At 43.7% G+C, this 19918-nt stretch overlaps 1 protein-coding gene across 1 annotated transcript in view; it reads left to right on the top strand.

The window, feature by feature from the left end:
- The window catches only part of LOC128692959 (reticulophagy regulator 3), a 123679-nt gene that overhangs the window by 58238 nt on the left and 45523 nt on the right, over positions 1-19918 (top strand). The window contains exon 3 of the mRNA XM_070092034.1: positions 13165-13270. Coding sequence (XP_069948135.1) covers positions 13165-13270 — 106 coding nt within the window. The remainder of the gene's footprint in view (positions 1-13164; positions 13271-19918) is intronic.

The following is a 19918-nucleotide window of genomic DNA, read 5'->3' as shown; positions in this document are numbered from 1 at the left end:
ATGGTGGTGGTGTATGGTGGTGGTGGTGTATGATGGTGGTGGAGTATGATGGTGGTGGTGTATGATGGTGGTGGTGGTGTATGATGGTGGTGTATGGTGGTGGTGGTGTATGATGGTGGTGGTGTATGATGGTGGTGTATGATAGTTGTGGTGTATGATGGTGGTGGTGTATGATGGTGGTGGTGTATGATGGTGGTGTATGATGGTGGAGTATGATGGTGGTGGTGGTGTATGATGGTGGTGGTGTATGATGGTGGTGGTGGTGTATGATGGTGGTGGTGTATGGTGGTGGTGGTGTATGATGGTGGTGGTGTATGATGGTGGTGGAGTATGATGATGGTGGTGGTGTATGATGGTGGTGGTGTATGGTGGTGGTGTATGATGGTGGTGGAGTATGATGATGGTGGTGGTGTATGATGGTGGTGGTGGTGTATGATGGTGGTGGTGTATGGTGGTGGTGTATGATGGTGGTGGAGTATGATGGTGGTGGTGGTGTATGATGCTGGTGGTGTATGATGGTGGTGGTGGTGTATGATGGTGGTGGTGTATGGTGGTGTATGAGGGTGGTGGTGTATGATGGTGGTGGAGTATGATGATGGTGGTGGTGTATGGTGGTGGTGGTGTATGATGGTGGTGGAGTATGATGATGGTGGTGGTGTATGATGGTGGTGGTGTATGATGGTGGTGGTGTATGATGGTGGTGGAGTATGATGGTGGTGTATGATGGTGGTGGTGTATGATGGTGGTGTATGATGGTGGTGGTGTATGATGGTGGTGGTGTATGATGGTGGTGTATGATGGTGGTGGTGTATGATGGTGGTGGTGTATGATGGTGGTGTATGGTGGTGGTGGTGTATGATGGTGGTGGTGTATGATGGTGTATGATGGTGGTGTATGGTGGTGGTGGTGTATGATGGTGGTGGAGTATGATGATGGTGGTGGTGTATGATGGTGGTGGTGTATGATGGTGGTGGTGTATGATGGTGGTGGAGTATGATGGTGGTGGTGTATGATGGTGGTGGAGTATGATGGTGGTGGTGTATGATGGTGGTGTATGGTGGTGGTGGTGTATGATGGTGGAGTATGATGGTGGTGGTGGTGTATGATGGTGGTGGTGTATGATGGTGGTGGTGTATGATGGTGGTGGTGTATGATGGTGGTGTATGATGGTGGTGGAGTATGATGGTGGTGGAGTATGATGGTGGTGGAGTATGATGGTGGTGGTGTATGATGGTGGTGGTGTATGATGGTGGTGGAGTATGATGATGGTGGTGGTGTATGATGGTGGTGGTGTATGATGGTGGTGGTGTATGATGGTGGTGGTGTATGATGGTGGTGGTGTATGATGGTGGTGTATGGTGGTGGTGGTGTATGATGGTGGAGGAGTATGATGGTGGTGGTGTATGATGGTGGTGTATGATGGTGGTGGTGTATGATGGTGGTGGTGTATGATGGTGGTGGAATATGATGGTGGTGGAATATGATGGTGGTGTATGATGGTGGTGGTGTATGATGGTGGTGGTGTATGATGGTGGTGGAATATGATGGTGGTGGTGTATGATGGTGGTGGTGTATGATGGTGGTGGTGTATGATGGTGGTGTATGATGGTGGTGGTGTATGATGGTGGTGGTGTATGATAGTGGTGGTGTATGATGGTGGTGGAGTATGATGATGGTGGTGTATGATGGTGGTGGTGTATGATGGTGGTGGAGTATGATGATGGTGGTGGTGTATGATGGTGGTGTATGGTGGTGGTGGTGTATGATGGTGGAGTATGATGATGGTGGTGGTGTATGATGGTGGTGGAGTATGATGATGGTGGTGGTGTATGATGGTGGTGTATGGTGGTGGTGGTGTATGATGGTGGTGGAGTATGATGATGGTGGTGTATGATGGTGGTGGTGTATGATGGTGGTGGAATATGATGGTGGTGGTGTATGATGGTGGTGGTGTATGATGGTGGTGGTGTATGATGGTGGTGGTGTATGATGGTGGTGGTGTATGATGGTGGTGGAATATGATGGTGGTGGTGTATGATGGTGGTGGTGTATGATGGTGGTGGTGTATGATGGTGGTGGTGTATGATGGTGGTGGAATATGATGGTGGTGGTGTATGATGGTGGTGGTGTATGATGGTGGTGTATGATGGTGGTGGAATATGATGGTGGTGGTGTATGATGGTGGTGGTGTATGATGGTGGTGGTGTATGATGGTGGTGTATGATGGTGGTGTATGATGGTGGTGGAATATGATGGTGGTGGTGTATGATGGTGGTGGTGTATGATGGTGGTGTATGATGGTGGTGGTGTATGATGGTGGTGGTGTATGATGGTGGTGGTGTATGATGGTGGTGTATGATGGTGGTGGTGTATGATGGTGGTGGTGTATGATGGTGGTTTATGATGGTGGTGTATGATGGTGGTGTATGATGGTGGTGGAATATGATGGTGGTGGTGTATGATGGTGGTGGTGTATGATGGTGGTGGTGTATGATGGTGGTGTTGTATGATGGTGGAATATGATGGTGGTGGTGTATGATGGTGGTGGTGTATGATGGTGGTGTATGATGGTGGTGGAATATGATGGTGGTGGTGTATGATGGTGGTGGTGTATGATGGTGGTGGAATATGATAGTGGTGGTGTATGATGGTGGTGGTGTATGATGGTGGTGGAATATGATGGTGGTGGTGTATGATGGTGGTGGTGTATGATGGTGGTGGTGTATGATGGTGGTGGAATATGATGGTGGTGGTGTATGATGGTGGTGTATGATGGTGGTGGTGTATGATGGTGGTGGAATATGTTGGTGGTGGTGTATGATGGTTGTGATGTATGATGGTGGTGGTGTATGATAGTGGTGGTGTATGATGGTGGTGGTGTATGATGGTGGTGGTGTATGATGGTGGTGGTGTATGATAGTGGTGGTGTATGATGGTGGTGGAGTATAGGTAATAACAGTTTCCAGGTTAAGTGTTCATTGGTCAAACATTGTAGGTCTCAGTGGCTCAGATATAAAAAACATTTCTGACATACAGTCAACTTTTTTTTTTCTGGAAAACATTGTAGGACTGTTACTAAATGTTTCCTCAATAAAGACACCCAAGAGTTGCACATGTGACTAATTTATCAACTTGTCGGTTCTCTGAACCATTCATCTGCAATCGGACATTATTGTATATTTTTTTTACGATACTAACGTAAGCAGAGACGCGCCTCTTCCATTTCTGCCGATAACAGAGTAAGTTACGTTATGATGCGTAACGTTAGTTTTATGTTGTGCAGGCGGGGAAGACCTCTCTCTGTGGCAGAACCCGCTTATTACTGATGAGTAAGTCAGTTATTATTGATGAATACGACGGATCCAGGAAAAAAAAAGTCAAGAAAACATTCTTCAACCTCGTCCGGCTTCACCAGACGAGCCTAGCCCATGGCCGAGCTCTGGGAGTAGAAAAACTCTCGAAACTCATCAAAGGTATAAGGTATATCGTCGGTCACTACCATCCCTCTATCTGGCGTGTCACGGAATGGTTTCAGCGTGAAGAAGCGACGGTGAGCACCATTATCCATCAGGATACTGTTGGCAACACATCGTCCAAACATGCCAAGGACCAACATTGAATTAGCTTTCATTATGGGACTAAGCATTGTCGGCAAGAAAATATTACTGGTTTAAATATTCTAGGCTCGAAGCATTTTTGGCACCATAATATTTCTGACCAAAACGTGCCTAGGCCAGTAGTTGACTTGGACCTGCCTAGCATGGGCCAGTAGGCCTGCTGTAGTGCTCCTTTCTTATGTTCTTATTTCCAGTTTATGACCCCTGGTTTGAGAGCGGGTTGCGGGAGGGTGAGGCGATGATCCTTACATCAGTTATCAGATTGCTAAACAGGCTCTTAGTAATCGATGAAATTTTCCGTGCTCTTATTTATTTTACTCTTTATGGGTTGGACTGTGGCATTGTTATAAAACATAGTGTTGTCTTCATGTATGTGTAACATGTGAAGCCGTGCGTGCCTCTGGTATTGTTAGTGTATCACTGCCAGACACCTACCCCTGGCCGAGACAATATTGATTGTTGACGAACTTTGTACACTCTTGGCTCTGTTCACGAATAGAAAATTAATGCAAATTTGCGTGATATATCCAGACACTGGATATATCACGCTTAATAAATCTACAATGAGAGTAAAGTTGGATGCGAGGAAATAAAAAAAAATCACGAGGAAGTGGTGCTCCCAGGGGGAACTGATTCGCTGACTCACACATAATAAAAGCACCAGAGTGCCATTGAAGATTTAAGGTAAGCTCAAACTATCAATTTCCTGCATGACAGGATTGGACTCCAGCCCATCCCACCTGTACACTCGTGCAGCAGTATCCAGGGCATGAACGAGGCAGAGATGGAGCTTCACTATCATGTTGCTTCTGGAGGAGATTGATTGACCATACAATGACAGACAAGGTGTCAAGACTCCAGGAAGGTCTTTTCGGGTGACTCTTTGAAGTGCTATTACTATAGTCGAAAGGGAACTTCACCTGACATGGGGCTTTGTCATAGGACGAGCCCTTCACTAGTGCCAGTAGTTTATTGGGTCACGATAACATAGTGGGTATAAGGATACACGTCTACTATTGTCTAGTATTGGAGGGGGAGGGTAATACTAGGAGGAAGAAAGAATATTGAATATTTACAATAGTATGCAAATTAATAGGACGAATAAATTTTGTGATCTCATGTGTCTCAGTCTCCGGCTTAATGTAGTTTGGATTCTTTTCTTTTCATGAGAATTTGCTACGGACGTCTGGCAAGCATCCAGCTGTGGTGTTACCCTGCGACTCTTGCCAGTGCTACAACAGCTGTTGTTCTGTAAGGTTATTCCTTCAAGCATGTTCCGTGAGTGAATGTGGTTTCGCCAAATTCTCCCCTTCAGTTCATGATTACTAGTGAAATTAATGATGGATGTTATTCCTATGAAGCGTGCAAGTATTGTACATAAAAACTCATAGAAAACATGCTGATTTGAGTATCATACAAATCACCAAAAAAATGAGCCAAGCAAAGTCAACTGTTGGTTGGATTCTGAAGAGAGCTGGCAACACTGGTGATTGTGGAGCACTGCATAGAGGAAGATGTGGAAGAAAACTCTAGATAACACCCCATGATGACAAGGTCATCGTAAGACATAGTGTGAAGGATCACAAGAAAACCAGCAAAGATCTACAGAGAGATTTGAGTTCAGCTGGCATAAGTGTTGATACTTCAGGCCGGTGAAGCAACAGTTAGTGACTGCTGCTATGAAGAAAAAGCGGCTCCAGTAGGCACTCGATCATAAGAGATGAACGACAGATGAATGGAAACAAGTTATATTTTCAGCTGTGGCGCATTTTGAAGTACATGCATACAGATTAGTGGTAGTGAGACGGAGCAGAGTTGAGCCTCTTTGGAATGGACACATTAAACAAGCCCCAAAACACCCACCTAAGATGTTTTGGGGTAGTTTAACTGCTAAAGGTCCTGGACTACTTGTTATTGTCGAGGGATCTGGAGTTTACCTGGAGAGAGTTCCGGGGGTCAACGCCCCCGCGGCCCGGTCTGTGACCAGGCCTCCTGATGGATCAGAGCCTGATCAACCAGGCTGTTGCTGCTGGCTGCACGCAAACCAACGTACGAGCCACAGCCCGGCTGATCAGGAACTGACTTCAGGTGCTTGTCCAGTGCCAGTTTGAAGACTGCCAGGGGTCTGTTGGTAATCCCCCTTATGTGTGCTGGGAGGCAGTTGAACAGTCTCGGACCCCTGACACTTATTGTATGGTCTCTTAACGTGCTAGTGACACCCCTGCTTTTCATTGGGGGGATGGTGCATCGTCTGCCAAGTCTTTTGCTTTCGTAGTGAGTGATTTTCGTGTGCAAGTTCGGTACTAGTCCCTCTAGGATTTTCCAGGTGTATATAATCATGTATCTCTCCCTCCTGCGTTCCAGGGAATAAAGGTTTAGGAACCTCAAGCGCTCCCAGTAATTGAGGTGTTTTATCTCCGTTATGCGCGCCGTGAAAGTCCTCTGTACATTCTCTAGGTCGGCAATTTCACCTGCCTTGAACAGTGACAAATACAAGGCAGTCCTGGCAACTCATTTGGTTTCCATTGTTGGTAAAGACTTTCCTGATGGAGAAACATTTTCCAGCAGGATCTTGCTCCATGCCACACTTCCAGAAAAATACTGACATTCTTCGAAGAATGTCAGTAGTATTTTGCATTCTAAATTGGCCTGGAAATTCTGATTTCAACTCAGTTGAGAATCTATGGGCAATAACCAAACACAGGTTCCCAAAACAGTAATGTTCTAATGTGGAGTAGCTAATTGCTGCTGTTATTAGGGCCTGCCAAAAATGTGTTCATCATTGGTCGATTCTATGCCAAAGCGTGTAGCAGTGCTTATAAATTGCAATGTATTTTTCAAATGAACATTAATTTTCCAAATAAATGTCTTATTTAATCACTGTTCCAATTTATATGCACTCTACTGTAAGTTAATGGTCAGAGTTGGAAAAATAGATGCATCAGAAAGACGGCGATCGTCAGTTGTTACAAGTTTTTGGACAGTCTGTGGTGGGCAAGTGTGGTGTTGGTTCATTGTAGACCCGATGACCTAGTTATTTGTCAGCACATGTGGAAGGATGCAGTGAAGGTGATAAATACTAAAATATTCTAGGGTTAATTTCCATAATATCGTGACTTCAGTTGTCTGTGATCCTCGTGCATCTGTGTAATCTTTGGAAGGTCCTTCAGGAAACAGACTTTTTTCCTTTCCCAATTTTCCTTAACTCAAACTATATAGATCATCGGTCTTAAATATGTACTCAGTGGAGCGGAGGAGAGAGATGCATGATAATATATACCTTGAAGATTGTTAGGTAAGACACATATGCAACAGTTAGGTATCTTTATTTCGAAACGTTTCGCCTACACAGTAGGCTTCTTCAGTCGAGTACAGAAAAGTTGATAGAAGCAGAAGATACTTGAAGACGATGTAATCAGTCCATCACCCTTAAAGTTTTGAGGTGGTCAGTCCCTCAGTCTGGAGAAGAGCATTGTTCCGTTGTCTGAAACAATATGAAGTTGAAGTGACAGGATGGAGCCTTTATATAGTGTCAGGAGGTGAGACGTAGGTTGCTTTGGGAGGGCAGGTCCCTCTCAAACTCAGCCGTTCTCACTAGTAGAGGTCGAAGTTGATGGTCTGTACCAAGATACCCTTGTGTTGCAGTGTCTGACAGAATGAACATTAAAATGGTATAAAATACCGACAGATTGTTAGGTAAGACACATATGCAAAAACCTAACTGTTGCATATGTGTCTTACCTAACAATCTGTCGGTATTTTATACCATTTTAATGTTCATTCTGTCAGACACTGCAACACAAGGGTATCTTGGTACAGACCATCAACTTCGACCTCTACTAGTGAGAACGGCTGAGTTTGAGAGGGACCTGCCCTCCCAAAGCAACCTACGTCTCACCTCCTGACACTATATAAAGGCTCCATCCTGTCACTTCAACTTCATATTGTTTCAGACAACGGAACAATGCTCTTCTCCAGACTGAGGGACTGACCACCTCAAAACTTTAAGGGTGATGGACTGATTACATCGTCTTCAAGTATCTTCTGCTTCTATCAACTTTTCTGTACTCGACTGAAGAAGCCTACTGTGTAGGCGAAACGTTTCGAAATAAAGATACCTAACTGTTGCATATGTGTCTTACCTAACAATCTGTCGGTATTTTATACCATTTTAATGTTCATACCTTGAAGATGTTCGAGGACCTTGTCCCAAATCTGCACACTGCCATAACATAATGGAGCAAGAGATGTGGGAAGAAGTGCAAGACAAACCCAGTGAAAAGCAGGGGTGCAGTGAGCACCTTAAGGGAACACTGTATCAACATTCATGGTCCCAGATTATTCCTCATCTTACCAGAAGATACCAGAAACGCTGCTGGGATAAGTGTAGAAGTTTTCAAGAGGAAACTGGACATGTATGTTTACCAGGTGCCAGATCAACCTGGCTGTGATGAATATGTGAGGCTGCGGGCCACCATCAGCAACAGCCTGGTTTACCAGGCAATCACAAGACGAGCCTGGCCCATGGCCGGGTTCCGGGAGTAGAAAAACTCATAGCTCAGCAAAGTATACCAAAGATGAATAAACGAAAACAACACATTATCAGAGGTTATGTAATAGTACCAGAGGTAAGCTTTAATGTGTTTTATACAAAGTATATCTGATGGGGAAGGGAGCGAAGTAAGAGGCTTCAAGGACATCCAGCTTCTTTTCATTCATACCATTAATACTAGTGTGTTAATGGTATTACAGCCACGCACATTCAAGCAACCCAACTGCCTATATGCTCCCCCCATTTTAGTTGCCTTCTACGACACTCACTGCTTACGGAGGATGAATTCTAACCCACATAACCAGTGAATTTGGAAGGAAACACTAGAAAGTTAAATTAAAAGCTATTAAGAAATTTATATAGGTAAATCAAAAGTAAACGGGGTGATACATGTGGCACAAAAAGACACATGAGAGCTATGGTGTGGAGGATTGTGTATATACTCGACTGACTGTTAGTGTCAGTCTATTTACCCAGAGCCTGCCAACCTTTCCACAAGCTCTGTCAAAGATTTGGTGAACATTTTCTCTACAGGTAGCTGTAAATAAATGAGGTACACTGGACACTGTACACTTGCCAGTATGATGTCCTTAGTGACACCTAGTTCCTGGTTCATTACTAGGCTAAAGGTCCAGTAGACTTGACACTGGATGGAGTTGGGTCTGACACGAGGGGTAAAGACATGATACATTGGAAGTGTAAACCCAGAACAAGATAAATGGTTGGCTTTAACATATGTTTGTATGCCCTTATTTGGATTGTCACCAGGAACCCATTCCAGTGTAACGTTTACCTGGAGAGAGGAGTTTACCTGGAGAGGGTTTCGGGGGTCAACGCCCCTGCGGCCCGGTCTGAGACCAGGCCTCATGGTGGATCAGGGTCTGATCACCCAGGCTGTTACTGCTGGCCGCACGCAAGCTGACGTACGAACCACAGCCCGGTTGGTCAGGTACTGACTTGAAGTACCTGTCCAGTGCCTTCTTGAAGACAGCCAGGGGTCTATTGGTAATCCCCCTTATGTATGCTGGGAGGCAATTGAACAGTCTTGGGCCCCGGACACTTACTGTGTTGTCTCTCAGTGTACTTGTGGCGCCCCTGCTTTTCATCGGGGGAATGTTGCATCTCCTGCCGAGTCTTTTGCTTTCATATGGAGTGATTTTCGTGTGCAGGTTTGGTACCAACCCCTCCAGGACCTTCCAAGTGTATATTATCATGTATCTCGCCTGCGTTCGAAGGAATACAGATCAAGGACCTTCAACCGTTCCCAGTAGTTTAGGTGCTTTATCGCACTTGTGTGTGCCGTGAAAGTTCTTTGTACACTCTCCAGGTCTGCAGCTGATGTTTCGGGCAAAATACAGGAGGAGTTTCTTGAGCTGAAGTTCAACACGTTGGCAGATAACGACTTCAAAACTCGGTCTGGAGATGTTCTAGGTCAAATACTTTCATGTGTCTTCCCCTGGTCTCACGTCAAGCTGTACGGATTCTGACAATGTTTGGATTCACGTATCTTGTGAAGCTACACTTTCTGTGCCGGTTCGTGTCGAGATCAGATACAGAAACAAGGTGAACATTGAAGGAGAGTTGCGCTGTGCTCTCTCTGGAAGGTGCCTACATATACGGGATCTGGTACCTCACCAGTTTCAAAAATTTCACTAAATGTTTTCTCACTTTATATGTTGTGTATTTGCGATTCCTCCTTAAACAGACTCTTAAATAATTAAAAATAATAATGTTAAGTATGAAAACAAGTTTCTCAGTTTTCACGTTTAAGAGAATTCTGTCGTATGTTTGCATTAAGAATTTTGTATGAGGAAAGGAAGGGGGATGGCATGGAGATAACCAACTGTGATAGGCGGCGCCACCCAAAGCCACTTATAACCACTGCTCTACAGTACAATATTCTAACACGCGTGGCCTAAAAACTCCCTACATAGATTGGTATACAAGTTGCATGAGGAAGTTGTGGAGGCAAATTCAATATACAGTTTCAGTAGTATGTATGATAATATGAAAGAGGTCAAAAACTAGCTAGGCCGCTCTAGAGGTATGCGGGGTTATGACCCCCTCCCTCTCTCTCTCTCTTTTTTTTTTTTTTTTTTTTTTACACAGGGTTTGACAAGGTTAAGGATCCCTAGCTCTATTGACAGCTATTTACAGGTTAAGGATTCCTAACTTTATTGGCAAGCTAAGAGCTGTTACCTACATCAGCTCATTTGAAAGCATTTTTATTGTTATGAGACATACAAGTAGGGAACAGGATGAAGTTGGAGCCATCTGTGGGCCAGCATTTTCATTTGATTAACTGACTTTATCTCGTTGACATCATTATGCTGTACGAATGTGTTCCATACTCGAGTCATCCTGGGTATGTATGATCTCAGATGGAGTGATGTTCTGGAGAAGGGTACAGCCAGAGTGAAGTTGCTGCTTTCTGCCCGTCTTGTGGCATAAAAGCTTGTTTCACGCTGTCCTCGAAGTGGATCCAAGTGTGGTATTTTGACAATATTGGCCTTGTACATAACAGTAAGGCCACCCACATCCCTCCTATGTTGAAGGCTCTGCTGAAATGACAGATCTCTCTCTCTCTCTCTCTCTCTCTCTCTCTCAGGCAGGATGATACAATGAGCCTTGTGTGTTCTGCTTCTCATAATTGCATTCTCTTGTTGCATCACCGTTTTTTTGCTGTGAACTCTTCACTGGTTGAATACTGTACTTACATCTCCCACGCTGTATTGATTACTATGCCTTTCACGCTGTTGGTTACTATACCTCTTCACACTGTTGATTGCTATACTTCTCACACCTTGTTATTACTGCACCTCTCACACTGTATGGAATACTGTTTCATGTCGGGAGTGGCAAGATTGCATGGTGAGGTACTGGTGGCATCAACCAGGGTGTAGTAGCGGTAAGCAGTGTCATCTACATTGAGGAGAAGTGTGCGTATAATCTTTTACATAATTCATGACCGTGCTTGCCCCCACCTTGACAAGGAACGGAATATGATTAATGCGCTGAATAACCTAACACTTCTAGTACTTTGTAAATACATCAGCACTCTCTCTTTCAGGCTAAGCTAGATACAGAATGAGGTTCCGCGTCAGCAGTCTGATGCTTCTGATTTGATATTTATTCAGTTTATATTTGGAAAACTAATTTATCATATTCATTGCAACAACTCACAATTTATTGCCACAGCAAATGCGTACAATTCTACGTAAATAATGTCTTAACTTGCAGCACATTTTTTAACGTCCGTTTTCTTACGCGTCGTTTTTTTTTTTTAAACATTTCCTGGGTACATAAGATTACTTCTTTATATTTTAGTTTAGGTTAGGGTGCATGAATTTGTACGAATGTATTGTTAACTGTTAAGTATATTAAATGTAACTGGCGCGACACGTCAGGCAGCGCGGCATCATTGTAAACGCAGGCGGCATTAAAATCAACACGTTTTTCAGAGGTGATGTGAGCGAAGCTGGATTGCCGACGCAAGTATGTCTCCCTCTATATTTTTCATGTTCTTGCACTGTGCTTATGTCGAACAGGAACTTATAACTACCCCCTTGCACCTGTTCAGATCCTCCCATGATTTTATGACTAGTCAGTTTTATGCATGCAACAACTGAGGGTTAAACATGACCTAGTTTCCTCTGGCAAATTAATAAGGTAAATTAAGAAGAGCATTAGTTGCATTAGCGATCCACACGTTACACAGACGCTATCTGTAGTCTACCTGTTGACAGTTCCAAGAATCATTGCTCCTGCTAAGTTCGCTATAATTGATCAGGTTATCAGCCATGAAGTCTGGTCTGGGAACGGGCCGCCGAGACGGTGAACTCCAGAATCGATTATAAGTAATCCCACCCTAGTATCCCCTTCATCGTTACAATGTTCTATATTTCAGATTAATTTGTTTAGTTTCAGGCCTATTGACAGCTCGCTGGTTAAGTTGACTCACCAGACACTAACACGAAGAATATTTTAATCTCTGAAATAAGGAGTAAACTCTGTATATGAACATAGAGATGGTACTAACAAACCCACACAACGACATTTAAACAGCGATTAGAATGAGTACTACTGTACAAGTCACCTCAGTCCCAGGACTCTTCACTGATGTATATAACGCTATTGTGTTTGGATAATACACGTCTGTGTATACATTCTTCAGATATTCCCTCATCCAATTTAATATGCATGTGTGTTTGTGTTATTACTAATTTGGTGTTAACCATTTGTGGCTACAGGAGTAGACTTACGCTCCATGTGTACCGTCTTCCACAATTTGTCACCGTATAATTTTTTTGAAGTTTCTGTCGTTGTACAGCTTACCACCTCCCCTTTTTAAATTCTTCAACTGGTAAACTACCCTCTTAGTTGCTATTTGTCATAGGCAATTGTTGATAGGCATTTAGTTGTCATAATTATATATGTGGATGGATATATGAATGAGTCGAAATATTCATGGATGTTTGTTGACAATATCAGATGCAGCGTCAGTTAACGTCATCAAGTTTAAATGCAGTATGTACTTTGAATCTTTTATTACCTCCATAGTCTTTGCTATATTCATGTAAGAAACTCTCCCCCAATAACACCCACACTTTATTTTTAAAATTAATATGAGTTTAAGGTTGAGGTCCAGAAATTTGGGTGCCTGGATACCACGACCATCATAATTGACTCTTGTTTTTTTTTAATTCATTTATATGCAATATAGTATTTCCAGTTGAGTATTGTCGAAGGCATTATACTCGAAATTCAGAAAAAATGAGGAAGGCGACGTAAGCTTTTCTGGGTTTTAAAAACTCGTCATCAGTTCCCAATAAAAACAATAAAGGTAGTGGTAGGATTTACTTATCTAAATAGTGAAGAGAAGTGAATCCAACCATCAACTTAATAATAATCAGTTTTGGTGGCGTGAGGGTGAAGGTAGCAGTTGAGGTGCAATAATATGAGTTTGAGTTAAGGTTAATTTTGTGGCCCCCGCAGTGTACTGTCCGTGCCTGAGATCAGCCGGTACGTGGAAGGTGCGTGGCGGTGCGTGCGTGAGAACTACACCTGGCTCCTGCACCTGCGTCGTGTCCAGCCCGCCCTCGTGAGTAACAACACAACCTTTGTGTACCCACCATCCTTCAAGGGCGGTTCCTTCATGTTGCTGACCCACCATCCTTCAAGGGCGGTTCCTTCATGTTGCTGACCCACCATCCTTCAAGGGCAGTACTTTCATGTTGCTGAAGCGCTCATCATTCAGGGAAGTGGAGCTGCCCTTCCCTTGCATCAAATTTGATTAACTCCCATTACAAGTGCTATGTTACCCACCCGCTTCTCCATCAATATAATGATTTGCGTAGGCTGCAGCATTGACTTAGCTCGGGTGAAGTGGGGTATGGAAATAAAACACACACACACACACACAATGCGAATTATGGCATTTTATAAGTAAGATGCCATAATTCGTATTGTGTCCGATTTCCATAGGCTTGTTTATACTTTACCATTGTATTACTGTAGTGGGCTGCTATATTGTGTGAATGTTAGGCAACCAAGGTAATATTAATCATTACCACCTAACGAAACATTTTAAAACCTATATATTTCAATGTTTTGCGTTTGTAAAGCTTAGTGGTTTTCATTCATTCTTCAAATATAGAATATATGTACTGTGATTACATTAGTATTACATTTGTGGCCTGGGGGAGCGCTAAACCCATTTTGATCAAGCAGTGCCTGAGGGGATAGGAGGCAGTCAAGTTTGAAAACAAGAAAAGGAGGTCATGACCAATCGCTTGGATCAAGAGCCCTTCATCGGCGTTAAGGAACCTCCGTTGAGGAATGACAAATGTTACTGTAGCCATACATAGAAGCAAGGCACTGGGCCACTTTCTCTTATTTTTGCAAGTGGATGTCAGGAGAGAAAACATCCCATAGCTACCTGTATTTACTAGACAGTACCAGTCAGTCATCAAGCAGGAGCGTGGGAAGTGAGCACTTGTGCGAATATATATCTTCACTTGTTAATACTGTCAGGACAAGCTTAGCACACTACGGGTTAGTAAGATGAAAGGTAAATATTTCATGATTCTCTTTGTATTTCCTAATATCTCTTGTTCTTGTAATATTTTCCTTCCAATTTGTCAGACCTGATCTGGGTCGTGAGGACGGTGATCCCCTTCCCTACACACACGCTCGCGCGCGTGCGCTCGTCGACGCCAAGTGGGTGGAATATTAACAAACATATCATAGCCGACGTGTTAAGTATGTGAGCCACTCCACCATCAGTGGTGGTATCAATTGAAGCACCTGCTTCTTATGTTAGTGCCTGACTATGATGGGAGGAGTACACGTTCCAGTCCTTGACATCTGATATATGTGTGTGTATGTATTATACACAACCATGACGTTGCCTTAATAAATTTAGAGTTATTTCAGTTGAACGTGAATTTGACGTGATTAAAGACTTGCTTTACAAAAGCTTGAACATTTTCATTGCAATAAACCATTAAACTTTATTAATCGGTTAATTTGTAACTGGGTAGTAGCTTATGTCCTGTTATATCCTCCTGTAAGCCTGACTGGTCAGACACTAGAACCTCGATTAGAGAACGGAGGATACAGATTCCAAACCTTGCGCTGAATGACCCATGCGGATTTAGTGCATGCGATCCTACAGGCTAATATCAACTGTCTTCCAGTGGGCTACTAGTAGACAACAATATGATGTTCATTGGCGACAAATTTCAGTTACTACGTTACAGAAAGATTGAGAAAATAAAACGTAGGGAGGAGTGGCGACCAATTCTGGTCATCAGTCCTCCCTACTGATTGCGTGATTAACCAGAGTACTGCTGTTAGTGGTCCAGCAGCCCACGTATCCATCAGAACCTGGTTGATTTGGCACACACGAGAGTCGCTTTAATTTCTTCTTGAATACTTCCATATTTATGCCAGCAGTATTTCTGGCTTCGCTGGTAGCAAGTTTAATAATTAAGTCAAGACCCTCCTTGGATGTTGACAGTGTTCTAATATTTTACTTCCCAGCTTTTCATTTGCGCTGTTGTATACTTCTTCCCATCTCTCTCGCGCCAGTTTGGTGTTATGGTAATGTTGATTTTGAACCAGTTCCTCCGCTGTCTTCCATTTCTTTGAGGCAGTCCCAGTAATTTAAACGCTTCATTGGCTCTATGCAGGCAATAAACGTTTGACGCATTTCCCCCCCGTTTCTGTTCTCTCTAGTGCTTTGAACGGAGGTGTTTTCACTGAGCAGCACTCTAAGCTAGAGAGCAAAAGTGATTTAAATAATGTCACCATTGACAATATTTGTCTTGTTTGAAAGCTTCATGGCCGAGCATGGCATGGGGCACTGATACATTGCCTGGTGACTCCTTACACGGTCATATCAAGAAGGTTTCATACTAGGTCCAACCCACTGACGGGGCAGTCAGTGGTTCAAGCGGAGGGAGAAGGGCAGGTTCAGAGACTGTCGAGATTGGCATTGGGTACTTAGTGAATTCCTTCAGTTGGCTGATCGATGAGTCGGGGCGTAGTGATGGCTGTATAAGTCCATTCTCCAGATCTCCCTCAGAAGGTGGGTGACTAAACCACGGAACTGGTGGGGGTTTGAACCCGTGAGTTATGATTTCGCGAGTCATGGTGGGTGACTGATGGTTGTGCGTGATGTCACCCAGATGGTTGGTGACTACTGGTCTGGGTGACATCACACACATTTTACCTGTAAGTATTCTTCTATCAGATAAATTGTCTCCAGTTCTCACAAGCAAAACAAACTATTGGCCCTTTCCATACATTATAACGGTAGGCATAACACTTGTTTCACATTCCCTCATCTGTTGCCCGGAAACTTTCTTAAGGGAAGAACTTAAAATGAGTTCTCGTACGGAGTTCCTTTATAGGTAAATTAAAATATATCACTGTCACCTAGCAACATCAATTTTAAGTAATTACACATTCAGTATTTGCTTTAACCATCTAGCCTATGGTAGCAAAGGCAAACTTTTAATTACGTACTTGATTTACGGTCGCTAGCATGAGTAGTCTGTAAGTGGCTCTGTGGGTATGATCCACTTAATCACTACTGTAGATCTACCACTTGTCACGTCAGAGGGAAAGGTAAGAATACAATTACGTATACTGACCATATAAGTGCTTGCATGTAGTCCACTAAACGCCACTGGTCTCCGGCACGTACGTCAACACTGGTTTCAGACGTGGCTTCACCCTCTAAAGTAGGAGGGAGAACAGAGCTGAGACAGCCATTGAGATGGCCGGAGGTGAATTGTTTTGCACGACTGTTTCGGATATTGAAGCTACCTCAGAAACCAGAGCTAAAAAACTTGCTGGATATTTGTAAGCGAATTCAAGTGGCTTAACTATATTCCGTATTTTTGTTTCTCAGTGGTAATAGATCATTGTAGTAATATTGAGTGTTCTAGTATTTATTTCCTCAATCATTCCATAACAGAGTAACTGAAACATGTTCTCATTGAGTATCATATTGTTAGTGTCCCAATGGAAGACATGTCTAAGCATAATTAACAGTAATTCGGTATTCTCCATACTTTCATTATTTAGCGTAATAAAAATTGTATTCCCTTTTATTTTAGTATGATCGTGGGGTTTTAAGTGAGGGAGGGGAAGTGGACGTACACAACACCAGACACCTGGTATGACACACTGCAGTGTATCATACGATAGTACATAACTATAATTAAAACACACCTGACTGGTTTGACGATCTTTAGTGAAACATTCGAGATAAGTATTGTAGCTGATAGTTGGAGGAGAGAGAGAGAGAGAGATTTAATTTGATTTGATTTTTTTGTTTCGCCCTGTAAATGGTGCTATTAAACATACACAATGTATGTGAATTTAGTAGTTTTTAATATAAAAATAATAATAATATAGAAATGATAATCAACTTGGCAGAAACCATAGTCCTTGTGGTCATCAGCCTCTGCGCTGTAAAGGAACATAAAAACATTCACGTGAGTAGGAAAGGTAATAAGTACAAAAATACCTTGCGAGGTTCTCGAAATCAGTGCGAAGATCGGGCGTAGAGGAACCAGCGGTGAACATGAACTTAAATATATCAAATGAACGTAAATATGTCAAGTTTGAAAATGGCTATGAGGGTGAGTTGCCGCCTCGCTCTATTCAAGTGAGGATTGTTGTGGTGATCAGCTGTAGTGGGGCTCGGGCGTGTGCAGGAACAGCTGACTGGAGTGTTGTGGGTGTGGGCTCGGGTGATCATCTTATTGGCTGCACCAACTGTTGGGTGGGCTGGTGGTGAGGGTGAGGGTGGGTGGAGGGTGACGCTCATTGTGGTCTGGTGACACGGTTGGAGATTGGGGCAAATTATTTTTAGTTCGCAAAATTGGATACATCAGCAGTGTGCTGTTAACTCGTACGTAATAGCTACACATTGGGAACAAAAGCTAGCAATCATTCCCTATCATATTCTATCATGCAGGCTGGGGGTTCATACAGAATGTTGGGGTGAGTGTAAGCGGGAAGCGTGGGGGGATGCCAGCAGGTGGGTGAAGTTGGGGGATGGAATTAATGGAAGGTGGTGGGGAGGGTGCAGCAGGTAGGAGGGAATAGGGACGTGAGGTGGAAGGGGACTAGGTGATGGGGTGGGTATTAGGGTGCCAACAGGTAGGAGAGGAGTGGATCTAACCTAGTCTAACTTAAATTGAAGGGAGAGGGAGGGAAGGTTTAAACCTTGCAGTTGTGTTGTGAAGGTTGAACAAGAACTTGCCTGGTCAGAGACCGGGCCTCGGGAGCGATGATCTCTGGAAGCATCTACAGGTATACCCTTCATAAATTACCGAGAGAAAATGGAGGGATTGGTTCCAAATTTGTACAGTGCCGGATCAGCCGGGCTGTGATTCGTACGTTGGAGTACGTGCGGCCAGCAGTAACAGTCTGGTTGATCAGGCTCTGATCCACCGGGAGGCCTGGTCGTGGACCGGGCCGCGGGGGCGTTGTTCCCCGGAATAACCTCCAGGTAGACCAAAATCGGCTTGACAGACGGTGAAAAATACACCATTGAAAAGCAGGAGTGAAATAAGTACATTAACATATAATTCATAACGTGAAAAAGTGACCAAGACATTTCAACATCCTTCGTACATAATGGGTATGTGTATGTATGTATATGTATGTAACATAGTGGCTCACATAGGGAGAACTTTGAAAGGGGTATATCCCGTATCACCAAATTTTGGCCACTTCCTGTTGTAGACTTTGGACTGTGCTCGGCTAGCATGTCCGTCTCTTAAAATTAACCTATTATACCACAACGCCAATAAATAAAATACAAGATAAAGGCGATAAAAGGTTCTGACGCTCCAACAGAAAACGCGGACCCACCGAGCGCACTAGAAAAATCTAAGTGACATAATCACTGTCTCTTTACACAATCATCCATTTGGCTGTCTTAGCAACGGTGAAATACTGTATTCTATTAAGATGATGGACTGTGAAATGCCAACGATGTCCTCATTGCCCTAATGAAGTCTCTTAGCTCGACTGACATTTAATTACTATATGTACAAAATCCATCCTGTGTGATGGTGTATGTTACGGAAACAGCTAGTTTCTGTTGCCGCTGTGTAACTGACATATGTAGGAACACAGCTAATGTAGCGAGTGTTATTTAATAACGAAAATAAAACGTCAGCAGCTGACAGGAACCGCATGTGACCGCACTCTGCACACGATACCTCAATATAACGTTACCGCACTTGCACCTCTACTGCCAGTATGTATTTCGGGCTGTGATGATTGTGGTTCTTTTGTTGCTGCTGGTGCTGTCAGTACTGGTGGTGCTGACAGTGGTGTTAGTGATGCTGTTGCTACTGCTAGTAGTTCTGGTGATGATAGTGATGATGTTGGTGATAGTGCGGCTGCTGCTGTTAAGTGATAGTGCGGTGATGCTGGTAGTGATAGTATTACTGCTGTTGGTGGTGGAGCTCCTGAAGGCAGTGCGGTTGATACTGCTGGTTGTGGTTGATGTGGTGGTGGAGCTGTTAGTACTGCTACTGCTACTGATGATAATAGCAACTTTTGCGGCGCTTTTTAAGCACACGTTATATGTCTGTTAAACAGCTTGACAGTCACAATAGTTGAGGAATTTTTGAGGTTTGTAATTCATGTAGTGGTGCTTGGTGAGAAGGTCCGGGGAGGAGGGGGAATTACCAGAAGCTTGGTCATGGACCGGGTCGCGGGGGCATTAAATAGGATAACATAAGATTTTGTTTGGATTTTTAACCCCGGAGGATTAACCACCCAGGATAACCCAGGAAAGTCAGTGCGTTATCAAGGACTGTCTGTCTTTATTTCCATTGGGGTCCTTAAATCTTATCCCCCAGGATGCGACCCACACCAGTCGACAAACACCTAGGTACCTACTTGCTTGCTTGGTGAACGGGACAGCAGGTGTCAGGAAATACGTCCAATTTTTTACCCTTTCCGAGGATCGAACCACGGACACTGTGTGAGGAGAGAGTTGCCTACCAGGCCACGGGACACCACTAATTATTATAATGGGTCTTTTCGTAGATAAAGTAGCTGAATATGCCGAAGAGGTAATGTGGAGGTTACGTATACACCCGTTGTCTTGTCTAGAGTTGGACTTTATTAACAAGAGGGTACACCAGGCAAATGCTTGTCGGGAGGGATCCAGGCGCTAGTCTTAGGGGAAGATGATAACTCAAGGCCAGCA

This window comes from Cherax quadricarinatus, chromosome 38 (genome assembly GCF_038502225.1).
Source record: "Cherax quadricarinatus isolate ZL_2023a chromosome 38, ASM3850222v1, whole genome shotgun sequence".
Classification (NCBI taxonomy): Eukaryota; Metazoa; Arthropoda; class Malacostraca; order Decapoda; family Parastacidae; genus Cherax; species Cherax quadricarinatus.
This window is presented reverse-complemented; position numbering and strand designations above follow the sequence as displayed.